Raw genomic sequence first — 14,241 nt, forward strand, 5'->3', positions numbered from 1 at the left:
GCTTTGATTCAAACTTGATATTACCTCAAAGCTAATGCCATCTAATCTAATAGATTAAACCCAATTAGGTTTCATACAGTCTGATCTTGTTGTTCTGGGTGGAAGTGAGCTTTTAACTTAAAAGAGCAAATTGCAGGTTAAATATTAGAAAAATTCAATCTAAGTGATGTTCAATGAATCATATTTGAAACATTTATTTAGCTTTATAGTGTTTTGGCTGCCATAACGAAGTAAATTTACTAATAAAAGTGACATTTCCACACCAAGTCCCGGCTGATGCAAGTCAGGCTCAGTAAACTGGTGATCCTGCATACAACAGCTAGTGGATGGCTGATTGGAAACTGTGATTTTAGATCATATGAATCCTGGAGAAAACCAGATCTATTCCCTGGCATTGCACAACAAACAACAGACATCTCCCCATCAGCAGCTGGTGTTTCTCACTACTAACCCCCAGAGATTTTTCTCTGTGATCTGTTTTCAAGCGTTACAAACAGATCACTGTGCAAAATCTCTCAGAATGACATATGTAGTTCTGAAAAATGGCAGGAAGCTACTGGACTAAACTATTGGAATGCATAGTTTCCCTATGAGGACAAGCTGTAAGATTTCTGTGACTGTAATAAGTGATTTTACTTTATCGATACAGCAACAAATTAATTCACAGGCTTATAACTTAAGGCCTCAGGTCCATAATTTGTGTAGTTGTACATATTTAAGTCTCTTCATTGTGTGAATTAGCATTGTTATCCAATGTTTAGTGCTGCAAAGCTATGCGGACTCACAAGAGTTACGTCACTTCCGCTACCTGTTTGAGATACAGAAGTAAAATTTCACAGAAAAGTAACACAAAAAAAGCCTAAATAGTTCCTATATAAAGATCATTTAGATTCAAAAATCAATTCCTCACATATTTTTCTAAACACTGATAAAAGTGAGGCTCTAGCCTGCAATTTGCTCTTTAGCTTAGAACTAGTTCATGTTTTGAGTAATCTGGCAGAATAAGGAATATTGAGCACTATGTGACACATTAATAAGGTAATTTAATAGGCTAATTAACATCCCCACGGCAATATAAATATGCACAAAGAGTGCACCAATTTAAAATAATTGGTATATGAGACGTTATAAATGTTGTCAAAAAAATTGCATACAGAAACAGCTTTCCATAGACCACCTTACTCCATTAATATGCAAGTATGTATGTATGCATGTATTTATATACAGTGTATATTTATGTATAGATGGATTGATGGACAAAACGGGATAAAAAGCAAATTCAATATTTTTTCAGACATTTCCCAACATTTTCGGAGCCTAGAAATAAATCATTTTAGCTTTCTCTAATTTTGTTAAGAGAGTTGTGTCTCGTTTTACTTGTTCTTTCAATGAAGATGTGTTTAACAGCTGGAAGGAAATGTTGATGCTGACATGGAAATAAGCACCCCATTATCATGCCTAGTAATGCTAAAAATAACAAACAGCTGTAATGATCATTGTTTCTCTGCTTTATCTCTTTGTGCAAGACTTCCCAGGGGACTTTTTCAATCTCTCAGTGTTCTGCATGCAATCACACATTATTAGCAACAGCCAATTTGACTTAAACATTTATGGTTTAAGTAATTAGCTCGTCATACCACATACTCATTCTACGGAGGAGTGTACCTTAGCTAATTTCTCTATTTGCTTCTCCAGCTCCTCAATACTGGTGGCATGGTCAACTTCGTCCTGATTGGAGGAAAATGTAAGTGATTAAAATAAGGTCAGCTTTGATAACAAGCGTTCACATACATCCGCTTTAGTTTTACCTCATCAAAGGTCTCCACTTTTTTAACCTTTTTAATTTCCTCTTCCTCATCATCATCGTCCTCCTCTGCCTGCTCGTCACTGTCATCATCGTCGTCGTCATCATCCTCACTGTCTCCTCCAAGCTTCCTCTTTCGTTTTGCGGCAGAGGACGGAGTACCAATCGACTGGTTCTCTTCCACACCAGTGCTGGCCTCCCTCTTCCCAGTTCGCTTGGCATAAATGGTCTTCAGCCTGCGTCGACATGCACAACAAGTTTAGCACTGAAAATAATAAAAAAAACATCTTCTTAAAGCACCAGAATGCAGGATAACTTACTTCTTCAGTTTCCCCTCCATAATAATCTTGTCCTTCCTCATGTTTGCCATTTGATCCAGATTCTTGTCAATCTCGCTGCAACAGGAAATGCATTACTGTTAATTACAATTGTGCTTTTAATTAATGTTGAGATTAACTGGTTGCTAGAGAAAGCAAAGGAAAAATGATGTAACAGCGTGTATCCCAGAGAGAAAATTACTTCTACACTTTGTTTAAAAGCACTGCAAATTACTGCCCTTTATTAATTGTTTTCAAACTAACTAAATAATAACTGCCTTGTGAAAAACTTTCAACATTAAGCCCACAGTTGATATGAATATATGAGCTGCATTTCTTTTTTTAATTTTAGCAACCACAGCGAGAGAAAGAAAAAATTAGAACAATGCTGAGCGCTTTTAGAACCACCAGGCATTATGTAATTAAAGCAGAGATAGTCTGGCCAGTTTTCAGTTTGTGTTTCTTCTCCTACCTGATAACAGCTTTACTGCAGGCCAGTTCATTAGCCAAGAACCCAAGAATGGAGGCCTTCTGGGAAGGCGTGTGAGCCTGGAAGGCTTTGGTCTTCAGACTGAGGGCCAAAGGAGCCAGATCCGTGTTGGCACAGTGGGCACTCATGTACATCTGTAGCACCTCAGAGACGTTATCCCTGTTAATGCCAACGTTGGTCAGGTGGTCCCCCAGCATGGTTTTCGTCTGATTGTGAGGGAGTTGATGAAAAAGACAAAAAGTTTGAGACCTTACATTTACTTTCTGAATTCAAGTTTGTCAGAGGGGTTTATTCATAAGGTAATAAGATACATGTTTTCTTATTAATTACTACAGTTTGAATTTAGAACTTATAACAGTAGAATTTTTTTCTTCCACTAAACTTTACATTAAAAAATAAAGAAAGTCCAAGATTCAAACTCCATCTTTAAGGCTTTAACTATCAGTATTTCAGAGTGAAAACAATTACATATTATCATTTTAAAGATTTACAAAGCCTAACATTTTTCCCTAATTAAGTCAGTTCTTCACCTTCTGTCCAGGTGGTAAACCAGGATCACAGACTGCTAAAGAGAGCAGTTTGACCAAGAGGTCTTGAACTTGGCCCATGCTGTCCCCAACATTCAGCAAGCCTTCCTGCAGCATTCCCAGGGTGGGGACATCGGCATTCAAATCAAGCCCTAAAACTTTGCCAAAGCCTCTCAAGAACTGCATCAGCATGAGGCAGTCTGACACGGCCTGTCCAGGGAGGATGAGGCCAGGAATCCGGGAGAACTCTGGGAGAGGCTGGACACAGAGAAGAAGGGAAAGTTTGATTGATAGCCGCTGCTGTTGTGGTCTGTAAAAACTTAAAAGTCAATAAGCAAGATATTAGCTAATGTACAGATGACATTACTTTATTATCAAAATGTTTATTTATTTGACAATTAAAGTAACATTTTATAGATGCATTACAGAGTATTATAATGAGGCATTCAATTCCTCCCTGATTCATTAGAGTGTGGCAGCTTTTAAAGCAGCAAGATCTTGTAAATATCCCAGAACTAGTTTAGTGTCTGCTTCACAGTCATCTTACACATCTTATACCATCTTATACCACACATTTTTTCTTCCACTCAACTTTCCATTAACTACCTCAGCATCCTGGAAAAGGAAGATGTGTATGATGTATCTTTGAATTTTACTCTTGAGTTATATTCTAGTTTATAAAAATAATATAGATATAGAAATATAGAAATATATTATAGATATATTTCCAGAAGCTGAGTGGGTATTTTCATTAGTTGAAACATTAAAAATTAACCTCAACAACTGGAATATGTCTCTATATATTTAAATAACCTATATATGAGTATGCCAAAGTGGTAAGATACACCTGTACATGCATAGAAAAAATAGAAACACATGATGATGACTTCCAGATTACCGATAATGCAGCTTGTGTGCTACATTGTGTAGTTCATGAGTTCAACCACTAGGGGGAAGACATGTCTAATTATTAATAATCATATGATTTCAGACTGACCCAAAGTGCTTGACTAACTCAGCCACAATAAGTCTATTATACCTAGTGCACCATCACCAATAAAACTCTGTTTATAAGAACACCAACCTTATGGTCAGAGAGACACATATCTTCACTGGGCTTCTTCAGTTCCCTCGCTATCTCCAGCTCCAGTCTCCTTTGCTCCAGTTTACGCTCTTTGTTCAATCGCTTCTCATCCCTTTTCTCCTGCCGCAAGCGTTCACGCTCCTAGAGAGTCAAAATTTTGGGAAAGCATTAAGGCAAGTGTGTGCGTTTGTGTGTAAAAACAGACAAGGGGCTTTGCATGAGTTTGCTGAGCAGTGTTAGAATTCAGCCTTAATGCTGCTGCGCATTCGCAGGAAAAGTGCTTAAGGGCCAGAATCCTTTAACTCGGCAGGAGAGTAGAGGAAAAAAAAGAAGTGAAAGTGTATAACGGAAGGAAAAAAGCAGGAATTCATGGAGAGAATAATGACTTTGGCCCTTTTTATGGTGTGTGCATGTGTGCGTTTCTGCATTCAGTGGAGTGCATGTGAACTACCTCTGCTTTCTTGCGGGCCTCAACAGCCTTCATCAGCATTACATGTTGCCTCCTCCTTTCCCTCTCCTAAAATGCAAAAAAATAAATAAAAAAGGGGGACGCATTAAGGAGCACAAACTGTACAAACAGCACTCAAGGTCGACTGAGTTGCTTATGTATTAATGTAAAACTGTGAATTCATTAGAGGCACCATACTCCAACAAACACAAAACAATGCTTCACATGTATACACTTTTCACATGTATGGTGGAAGCATAAGTGAACAGTACGGTAGTACGATGACATCCAAAAAAGCAACACAAAAATGCGATACAAAGTAGATGTGATGAGAGGCTAAATAAAATTAAAAAAAACAAAAGGAAAAAAGAAGCAGCTTGAATCGGTGACGGCGCCTCTAAACTAAAGCTGACAACAAAAGCAACAAAATGCTAGTTCCAACAAGTGGCCTGACGCGCCACCCGGCCGTTATAATCAAAACAATAATAGCAAAAAAATGACGCTAGTCGACGCTGATCCTTATTTTCAGGCTCAGGCCAGTAATATCTAGTGAGGGAATGACAAAGAGGAACGGATAGTTAAAAAGCAAACTGAGCAGTTCCACTTTAGTGGTTTTGGCAGCTGAAGTATTAGCACAAAATGTGACTGCTGAGGATGAGACATCTGTGTTATTCGCCGGTGCATGATACAACGCCCACTGCAAAAAGGGCACAGGACTCATCAGTGACTGACTATCATGTTATTTGATCTCTTTACGGTTTTCTGTTCCTCTGTATCAGCCCATCATTCCCTCTAAGATCCAGTTGCTACTGTTAGGGTTTGTCTGGAGGAACTTTCAGCACATGGAGACTAAACCAAGTTGTTTGTGTGGATAGTTTTCTCATAGTTATAAACAAACAAAAAAGGCTAGACACCACAAGTTCTGCTCTGAGGTTATTTTTCCCTTATTTGCTGTTTTGTGTCAAATGCTAAGATAAAAAAAAACAAAAACAGGTAAAATAAAAAAGGAAATGAAACCTGCACATTCTTTTAACCCTAAAAAGAAAGGGAGGTTGGGACAAAAAAATTTGCTTGAAATTGGAACATTTCTTCATGTATCTCACTTTTTATCCTCTAAATGAGCTTTGAAGGAACATATAAGAAGGCTAAGGGAGGGCTAGGAAATTATTTCTTCATTCATTTTAAAAACTAGATGGATAGATCTTTAGATTCAGCTGCATTTGTGTAGTATGAGTGAAAAAAGGTCTACAAGCAGGAGAGCCAGGCCAAATAAAAACAAAACAAACAAAACCCACTACTCAGAAGCATTTTTGTCATCATGGTGGAATCGTGTATGAGCTTAATCCCTTTGTGACCTTAGTCTATTTTGAAAGCAAAGTTCAAACTGTGGGGGAAATGTGCCTGGAAGTGCCACCACCATGGAGACAAAATGACTCCTAGTAGCCGTTTTCATTCTTTGTGCAAAGTACAGGAACAGTGAATGACAGAGAGGCTGGCATGGGGCAGGTTAAAGTCCAGAACTCTATGGACTGCAGAACAGATGCACGGACGAACAGACACAAGCTCGATCTCTGGGCTGAAATCGTCAAGCACTCATGGGTAACACAAGCTACTCCGATACCACAGTTAGACGATGTGCGTGATGGATGGAAACTCCTCGAGCGCTCGCTCTCTCTCGCTCTCAGACAGTGAGTGTGGATTGCTGAGCAGTCTTTGCAATGCATTTTGAGTAGAAGGGGGGAGGGCAAGGGAGGGGGAGGGGGACAGAAGCTGCCTGGCCACCGTGACAGGGTCAGTTGTCCCTCAGGACGAGCAGATGGAGGCAGCATACTGACTCTTTTTCTCTTTTGTTGGTTTTGCTGGAAAGCCATGCAGAAGAATGTAGTATGACAGCAGCCAGTGCTACACTTAATGCATTGCTATGACAACCATAACACAACGAGTTACACGATGCAGGTGTTAGATGTACAAAAATAAACATACCCATACCATATCTAGTCTATGCCTCTCCAACTCCTGGCAGAGAGAGTTGGCAAAGTATTATGGAACAGAAGTGATCACCAATACTAATAAGCAAGGAGTTCAATGAAGAGCAATACTGGAACATGTCATTAAAAACATTCATTCTTCAGATTCTCACACATCCATTTAGAATATTCAAACGTATGCTCACACACATTCAAGGAATGCTATAGCTAAATCAGGCATGGGCTGGATGACTACTGGTTTAAGACTTAAAAAACATTTCTGCCTCTACCCTACTTATAACAGCACACTGCAAGTCAGCTGGCTGAAAAAGGGGCTCCTTCAATTGCTAACAGGACAGAAATATTTAGCTGTTTGGATATTGTTCTAGTGATGACACAGCAATGATACTGAAGTTAAAAACACACACATCTAATCCTAATTAACATGATTTTACAAAGAAACTACAACTGCAGATTAAATCTAAATCTATTAAGCAACGGGCTGCAGGCTAACTTCCTGAGCTAAAACCAACTTATTATTCTCACTGTTACTCAACAAAATGCAGACCAGTATACAGTTATTAAAACCTGAGCTTAAGCACTGGAGCAGTTCCCCTAAATTTAACTGGTTAAGAATATTGTTTTTTTATAACAAAATTCCAATAAGGAAATGTAATAGATAATGTGGAAACTTTATTGTGATAACATAAATTATTGCTTAGATTTTTCACATAAAAGAAATGCGGTCATGACTTTCATTTTGATTAACGGTTATTGTGCAAACACCATGATAGTGGGAAACCGTTGTGTTTTTCCTCGAGGCGAGAATCTCATCCCAGCCCATGCCCAGGCTACATGCCTTCCTACTTTAGTAAACAATGCACTTAAGAGTCTAGGAAAGTTCCGCTTGAAGCTTACCTGGTGTTTAAGAATCTCCGCCTGCTGCCTCCTTAACTCTTTCTCCTTGAGAGGGAGACAGAAATAAAGAGGGAAATTGATATGCTCCCCTCCAGTTCAAAACATGAAAATGACTACTAACAGATGGGATTTTAGCTTATTTCAAACACTGGTTTTCATTTATTTGCTTCATGCTTTCCAAGCAGGAAAAAAACCCATTATACATTTTTAATTGACACAATCATCCTCATAAAAAAAAAAAGGTACATTACAATATCTCCTTTAGTGACTACTGATGAAACGTAAACATACCTTTATGCGTTTTTCAGCTTCCAAAATTTTGGCATTGGCAGCTTCTTCCTTCTTTTTCCGTTTGGCCTATGAATAAAGATTACAGTGACAGGAACACATCAATCAGTCTTGGTTGAGAGCTTTGTTTCACGTAAAGTGACTGTTTGCAGCTTTCTGGCTTGAGCAAAGATTTCCACGCTCCTGAATGCCAGTCAAATTTGTAAAACAGAGGGAATGAATAATGTATCTCTTTAACGTGTAATTGTAAAAATGTTGAAGCCTCCTGTTAAGTGTGGCTTGCCAACCGTGTCAACTCAAAATTGATTTAGTCCTGTTAAAACACTTTGAAGCTCATACAGAATAATTGTGTGCGTCTGCAGATGTGCGAACGTGTGTGCAACTTGGAATACGTGTTTGTGTGCGGCAAACAGCACTTTTTTTCTCCCTTGACCCATTTATGCTAAACTGTTACTGTTGTCTGATAAAAAAAAAATACTTTTCTGTCCAATTTAAATAAGGTCTGAAGAGGCAGCAACATCCATTTTAATATTCAACACCCGTCAGCCAAGACCAATTTAGCATTAGTTCCATGTGGAATTATGCCTAAGAAGACGCAACTCCCTCCAATGCATGCTGCTGTTCAGTAATGAGCTTTAGGAAGATTAAAACACTATGGACTTGGGGGCTCCAGCAATCCAGGAATGCTCTGTTTAATCAGAGGTGCTGTTGGATCAGATTCTCTACCTCCAAAATTTGCTGCGCTCTCAGTTCTTTCTCCATTCGAATCTGCTGAATGCGCTTGATCTTTTCCTGAAAAATAAATAAATAATAATGAATAATAATAATAACATAATCCCAACAATTGACAACATCCACTGACAAAATCTCCTTCCAAATATTGAACTTTTCATTAGATTAAAAAAAAAAGATGGCGAGAAGTGGTGACAGAAATCAGCAATTTAAAGTTTAAAGGTGCTTGCTATTAAAATAAATAAACCTGTTAACATCAGTACACACCTGCTGCTTAAGAATCTTGATCTGTTCCTTCTGTTTCCTCCTCTCCTCTGCTGCCATGATAGCTGCAAAGAGACAAGGTTAGTGTTTTTATGACAAAAAAAGAAGAAGAAACTTTAAAAAACCCCAGCAAGAATGTGTTAGGGGAACACTAACACAACAAATATTTGACTAAATTATTTGTTATAAGCAGTATGTAAATAAAACAGATGAATTACTTAGTTAAGCCTCATAAGTAATTATTGTTCTACTGAGGTTATAATGCGTTTTTATGATTCCTTTAGGGCCTGAAAGAATTCTTGTGAAGAGATTGATGCTTTTATTATACTTATATATACATTTACTTTAAAGTGTAAAAATAAGATGCTGAATGCTCCTACCTTAAACTATTTTAAGATATCATATTAAATGATTACATTTGAGTCAAATTCTATTTATGAACTTAAAATAAATAGAAAATTAAAAACAAATATACTTTCTTGAATACTACCTGTAATCCTCACAATAAACACTAACAGAAAGATTACCAGATTACCACATAGTATGCCTGAGTTATAACAACATTTAATCTGAATTTTTTGATCAATAATTTAATTGAATTAATGATTAATTATAATGAGGTTTTATTTCCAACTGCACTGAATATAAACAAGAGCTTGATTCTTATGAGTCGACATTTTTGAGCAACCTAAACTTTAAAACTCATTCAATGACTTCAAAGTATTCACATTTTTAGGTTAATTTTAGGGTCCAAATGAGGTTTTTTAAGATTATCTTTAATGACAGTGTTTAATAAAAGCAAAACAAAAGATGGATCAATTTCAGGCCTTAGGTAATGTTTGCAAAAGTCTGGATAGTTTTAAAACAATTCCTAAAACAAGCAGAGCGATTTAAACATGATCAAATGTCCTTTTGAGTTTGGCTGATCGTCAGATGATGGAAATAAGCTGCTGGCAGAAACAGCGTTTTTGTGTTTTTTTTACAGAAAGGCGACTATATTTGACGCTTTGTACTATAGATAATGAATATATCAAATTAAAAGAAGATGAAATACATTTTTTAAAGTTAAACATTTGTAGGCTTAGCTAATGGTGTTTCATTTTTAAAAGTCATTATCATGCATATCCAAAATACTAAAAAATCTATAAGCATACCGTAATGAACTAGCAGCATGGTAGCAAATAGATTAGAGTAAGGAGAAGATTAAAGCTTGCGCTTTAAAGATGAACATCGACACAAACAAAGGCTGTAAGAGCAGCATGAGCTCAAAAAAGGACCTGCTGGTATTCATACTGCACTCATTCAGATCAAAGTAGTTGGAAGTGTCAGTCTGACCAAGTGAATAACCTGCACCAGCATGTTTATCGCTCCATGCTCTCTCACCTTGCTGTCTGCGAGCTTCTTTGGCTGCACGTGCCAGTGCCTGCTTTTCCAGTTTTCTCATCAGTTTCATCTGGGCAGCTTGTCGGGCAATTTCTGCACAGAGAAAACAATATCAGTGAAAAACATCAGGGGAATACATAAATATTGTTCTGATGTACCATAGCATTGGATGTCTCTCTTTATATCTGTTATGGGGGACTGTTTCCAAAGGGGCTGTTTTCAAAGTATTAGCAGAATTTTATCAAAGCCAAGAAAAGATCTATGATAAACCTTGCAAATATACTATTAATAAAGGCAGAAAAGCAGAAATATAAAGACAATTGCCATTGAAATAAAAAAAGGCAACACAAGAAAATAAATGTCTAAAATAATTAATATTTTTTACAAGACTTTCAGCTTCTGCTACCTGCATAACGACGGGGAGATTAATGACCCATGTATTTATAACAAACACATATTAAGGCTCATTTCCTGTCCTTACCTTGAGCTTCCAGCTTGCGCAGAAGTTTGACCTCACTGGGGCTGGGCCCTTCGGTTACGAGCGGATCGCCGACGTTGGGAGGTCGTCCCTTCCTACGGCGACCAGTTTTGGTAACATCCCCCACTAGCTGCCGCTCGGAGTTCGGAGGGCGGCCCCGGCGACCCTCCATCGCCAAAATTCGAGGAACAACCTCTTCTTCCTTCAACAGGCTCCATTGTAAACCCTGGAAAAATAAATCAGTAGCACATGGAGAAAATGGGGGACAACGTGAGCTGAAACCGATAAATCCGCTTTTTAGCATTTATCTTCATTAAATAAATTCAGTCATTCATTCTAAAGAAATATTGGACTTATTTGTTCCAGAAAACTACAGACTAAATTTACATTTTATTGCATCTGTTTCTCTTCCCATCAGAAGTGTACTCTGAGTCAATTTTTCTGTCTGCAGCACACCTACTTTGTCCTTAAACTCATTGCATCACAGCCATAAGGAACTTTGCACTAAGTCTTTACCCACGCCTTTTTTCTTTGTATTTTGCCTTCAACAAACCAGACTTTCTTGCACTTTACTCAAGTGGCAACTTTCCAAAGTATGAAACCGAATGTAATTTAATCAGTGAACACAACATATCTAAGGCTGACAACATTCTTTGGTATGGACGTCGTTACTCAGGAAGAAGAACTAACTAGTTTCTATATCAGGAAGTTTTTTTAAAAACATAAAGTTACAGATACAAGCAACTATTTTAACAGTGAAGGTGTTATCTTTCTCAACACATCTGTAGTTTATTCTGACAGTGAGAAAGACAAAGGCATTCAGCAGATAACAGAAAGGCTAAATGGATTAGGGAACTGTCACACCTCTTCAGCATAAGCTGAACTTTTTGTGTATTTTTTCAATTTTAGGCGTATACATAGAGTATTCATAATGAAATGATGCACAAGCAACCGGGAGGCACCCCGTCTGCATAAAAAGATGTTTTTGATCGCAGTAATAACCTAACTGCTGTTTATCGCCCACCCAAAAAAAAAGAAAAAAGAAAAAAGGTTTGCAGTCAGCGCAGATTCAGCGTCATGCCTGCGAGGAAGTTTGCTGGTCGTAGTCGTAGGCATGAACGCAGGGAGGATCCATCACACTCACCTCCTCGCTCACCCTATGATGGGGATGACGTCTGGAGGAGAAGTTACTCAGATTTTGGATAAGCTGGACGCCACGACTTATGAGTTACTTATGTTACGTTTGTCAGCTTGCTTCAGCGTGCTCATAACTTATACAAAATGTACCCATAACCTATCCAACATATGCCAGTGCTTTTGCCAGATTTTCCGTGCGTCAGGCATACACTGGTCTAATTCGTCAAGGTGTGACAGGGGCTTTAAGTTGTTCTGTTCTTTCAGCCTCTGGTATGGGTTAGCTGGGAACACAAAAGCTAGCAGCACAGCCATTTTACATATGATGTGATCTCATCTGTATCTAATAAAAAAAACAAAAATGTATGTATATTATGTAATTTTATATATATATTATGTTGGGTCACCATTTCTCATATTTTCTTATAATAAAGTTCTTAAAAACAAATTGAAAGCAGACTCTAATGAGGGCTATTAATTCACAGCATTTACAGTCTGTGACAAGTAATAAGAACAGTCATAAGAAAGTCTGTATAAATTGATGCAAAATGAAATAAAAACAATATGAGGCGTGGATGGAGACTTTTGCACATAGCTAAAATACATCAGTGGTCACCTGTGGAAGTAATGTCAACTGATTATTGCATTCTTCATGCACAGAGAGAGGCCTATGAACTTGGACTACTGAGGGTTTAGGTTGATTCCTATCAGTGACAGTGACTGCTGCACGGAGCTTTGACGGCAGCTAGATGAAAAGATGAACAGGGATCAGGGACAGAGAGAGAGATGAAAGGCAGTCACCTGGGGTCCTTCTCTGGCTTCATAGAAGTCACCAACCCTTATCTTTGCACTGAAGCTAAAATTATCGCGCGTGATGCCACTTATTCCATTTCTGGATAGATACTACAGAAGAGAAAATAATAATGGCGTTGGTTTAGGCAGGGAGAAAAATAAATAAATACGAAATTAGCGACATTGAAAAGCAATTGGAAGGCACTAGACTGGGGGAAGTCTACGGCAACAGAGCGTCTGTGCAGTGCTACTAATCATTATAAAAAGCAAGGGGACAAAAAAAGAGCAAAAGCTCTCAGGAGTGAAAAATGGATCTGACCTTGGGATGCACAATTCTGGCTCCTTTCTATTTATCTGAGGCATTGCTAGTCTTTTACTGCCTGCTGAAAAGACTAGAAGTGAGCGAATGTTACTGCGTAGACATTTTTTTTGTCAGCACTACACTCAGGCAGTTTGGACAAAAGCTATGCTTGAAATTTCAATGAAGCAAACACAGAAGACTAGACACAATTGAATACTGAACAAATCGGGCAAAATTGTGCATCCCCTGAAACTAAGCATTAATCATTTCGGCGGCAGGGAGAGGTGAATAAAGTGGCACAAGAAGTGATTCTAGGAATACTGTCTCTCACTATTAGGGTCATGGAAAACGGGATGGGAGCGGGATTTAGGTTGGAGAGCAGCTGAAGCAGAAGCAGGGGGCAGAGTTCTCCACTACTGATACACAAACATTTCTGTGAGCAAGCTGAAAATTCACCCATGAATGTACCTAAAAGAAAAACGCTATACCATAAAAATATGCTGTCAGCGATGATTATCGCTATGCTTTTTCATAAGAAGCAGTTGTTTTCATTGGTTTGCCCACAGGTCTGCTGGTGTATCACTAATGAGACGAAATGTGGCACTTAAAGCACAGGCTACCTTCATCACATCTGGGTACTGCCTTAGTTTCTTGCCACAGGGTGCATAGTAGGACACCTCACCCTGTGGGCGTCCACCCACCGACTTGATTCTTGTTTCTCTCCGCCACCTAGGAGTATAGAAAAGCAGGTGTTCCATCACCTCAGTGCATAAAAATATAATACAAATACTCAGTCTTTACTGACTGAGTTTCTTGTACGTACCCTAACTCCAGAGGAACCATCAAATCCTTTTCATCCATCACCCTCTTTCTTTTCCCCAGACCTGTAGAGAGAAGGTATGGACCATCAGGGAAAGCGGAGAAGCTAGCACACATCTGTGATCTTTGTTTTTCCCACCACTACCAACATCATGTGACACATACAATATTTAATGCACAATTCACTAGAGGGCTATGAAAGAGCACTAAAGTCAAATAAAAAAAAAACTGAAAGAAATGTTTTTAAGGGAAGATCAAGCAACTGAGAACAAAAAGCACAGGTGGAAGACTGTAAATGTGTTGCTTCCTGGCTAGTTACACCTATGTCCTGTTTTCTGTGATCTGGGAGCTCTCTCATTGAAAGTGGCGGAAATCAACCTCGTTGCTGTGCCAAGTAACTTGTCAAGACTCTTGGGCATGCCCCTACACGATTTTAGAGCTGCAGTTGAGCTATGACAACAAACTGTCTCCTTCCTGTCTTGCAAAGAGGAACAA

The 14,241-nt window shown here is 38.5% G+C and overlaps 1 protein-coding gene across 14 annotated transcripts in view; it reads right to left on the reverse strand.

The window, feature by feature from the left end:
• baz2ba (bromodomain adjacent to zinc finger domain, 2Ba) overlaps nt 1-14,241 on the reverse strand; it is an 83,815-nt gene that overhangs the window by 8,226 nt on the left and 61,348 nt on the right. For 3 of the 14 annotated variants that reach the window (XM_038268054.1, XM_038268047.1, XM_038268046.1), the window contains 17 exons: nt 13,751-13,811; nt 13,548-13,656; nt 12,636-12,737; nt 10,704-10,926; nt 10,223-10,315; nt 8,843-8,904; nt 8,570-8,635; nt 7,847-7,912; nt 7,556-7,600; nt 6,654-6,686; nt 4,674-4,739; nt 4,223-4,363; nt 3,142-3,396; nt 2,594-2,817; nt 2,125-2,199; nt 1,809-2,040; nt 1,666-1,728 (listed from right to left, as the gene is read on the reverse strand). In XM_038268054.1, the coding sequence (XP_038123982.1) occupies nt 1,666-1,728; nt 1,809-2,040; nt 2,125-2,199; nt 2,594-2,817; nt 3,142-3,396; nt 4,223-4,363; nt 4,674-4,739; nt 6,654-6,686; nt 7,556-7,600; nt 7,847-7,912; nt 8,570-8,635; nt 8,843-8,904; nt 10,223-10,315; nt 10,704-10,926; nt 12,636-12,737; nt 13,548-13,656; nt 13,751-13,811 (1,916 nt within the window). The remainder of the gene's footprint in view (nt 1-1,665; nt 1,729-1,808; nt 2,041-2,124; nt 2,200-2,593; nt 2,818-3,141; nt 3,397-4,222; nt 4,364-4,673; nt 4,740-6,653; nt 6,687-7,555; nt 7,601-7,846; nt 7,913-8,569; nt 8,636-8,842; nt 8,905-10,222; nt 10,316-10,703; nt 10,927-12,635; nt 12,738-13,547; nt 13,657-13,750; nt 13,812-14,241) is intronic. The other 11 variants (XM_038268060.1, XM_038268048.1, XM_038268057.1 and 8 more) reach the window with 7 other exon arrangements.

The sequence above is a fragment of the Cyprinodon tularosa genome, unplaced genomic scaffold (genome assembly GCF_016077235.1).
Source record: "Cyprinodon tularosa strain WSP-4 unplaced genomic scaffold, ASM1607723v1 ctg691, whole genome shotgun sequence".
NCBI classification, from domain to species: domain Eukaryota; kingdom Metazoa; phylum Chordata; class Actinopteri; order Cyprinodontiformes; family Cyprinodontidae; genus Cyprinodon; species Cyprinodon tularosa.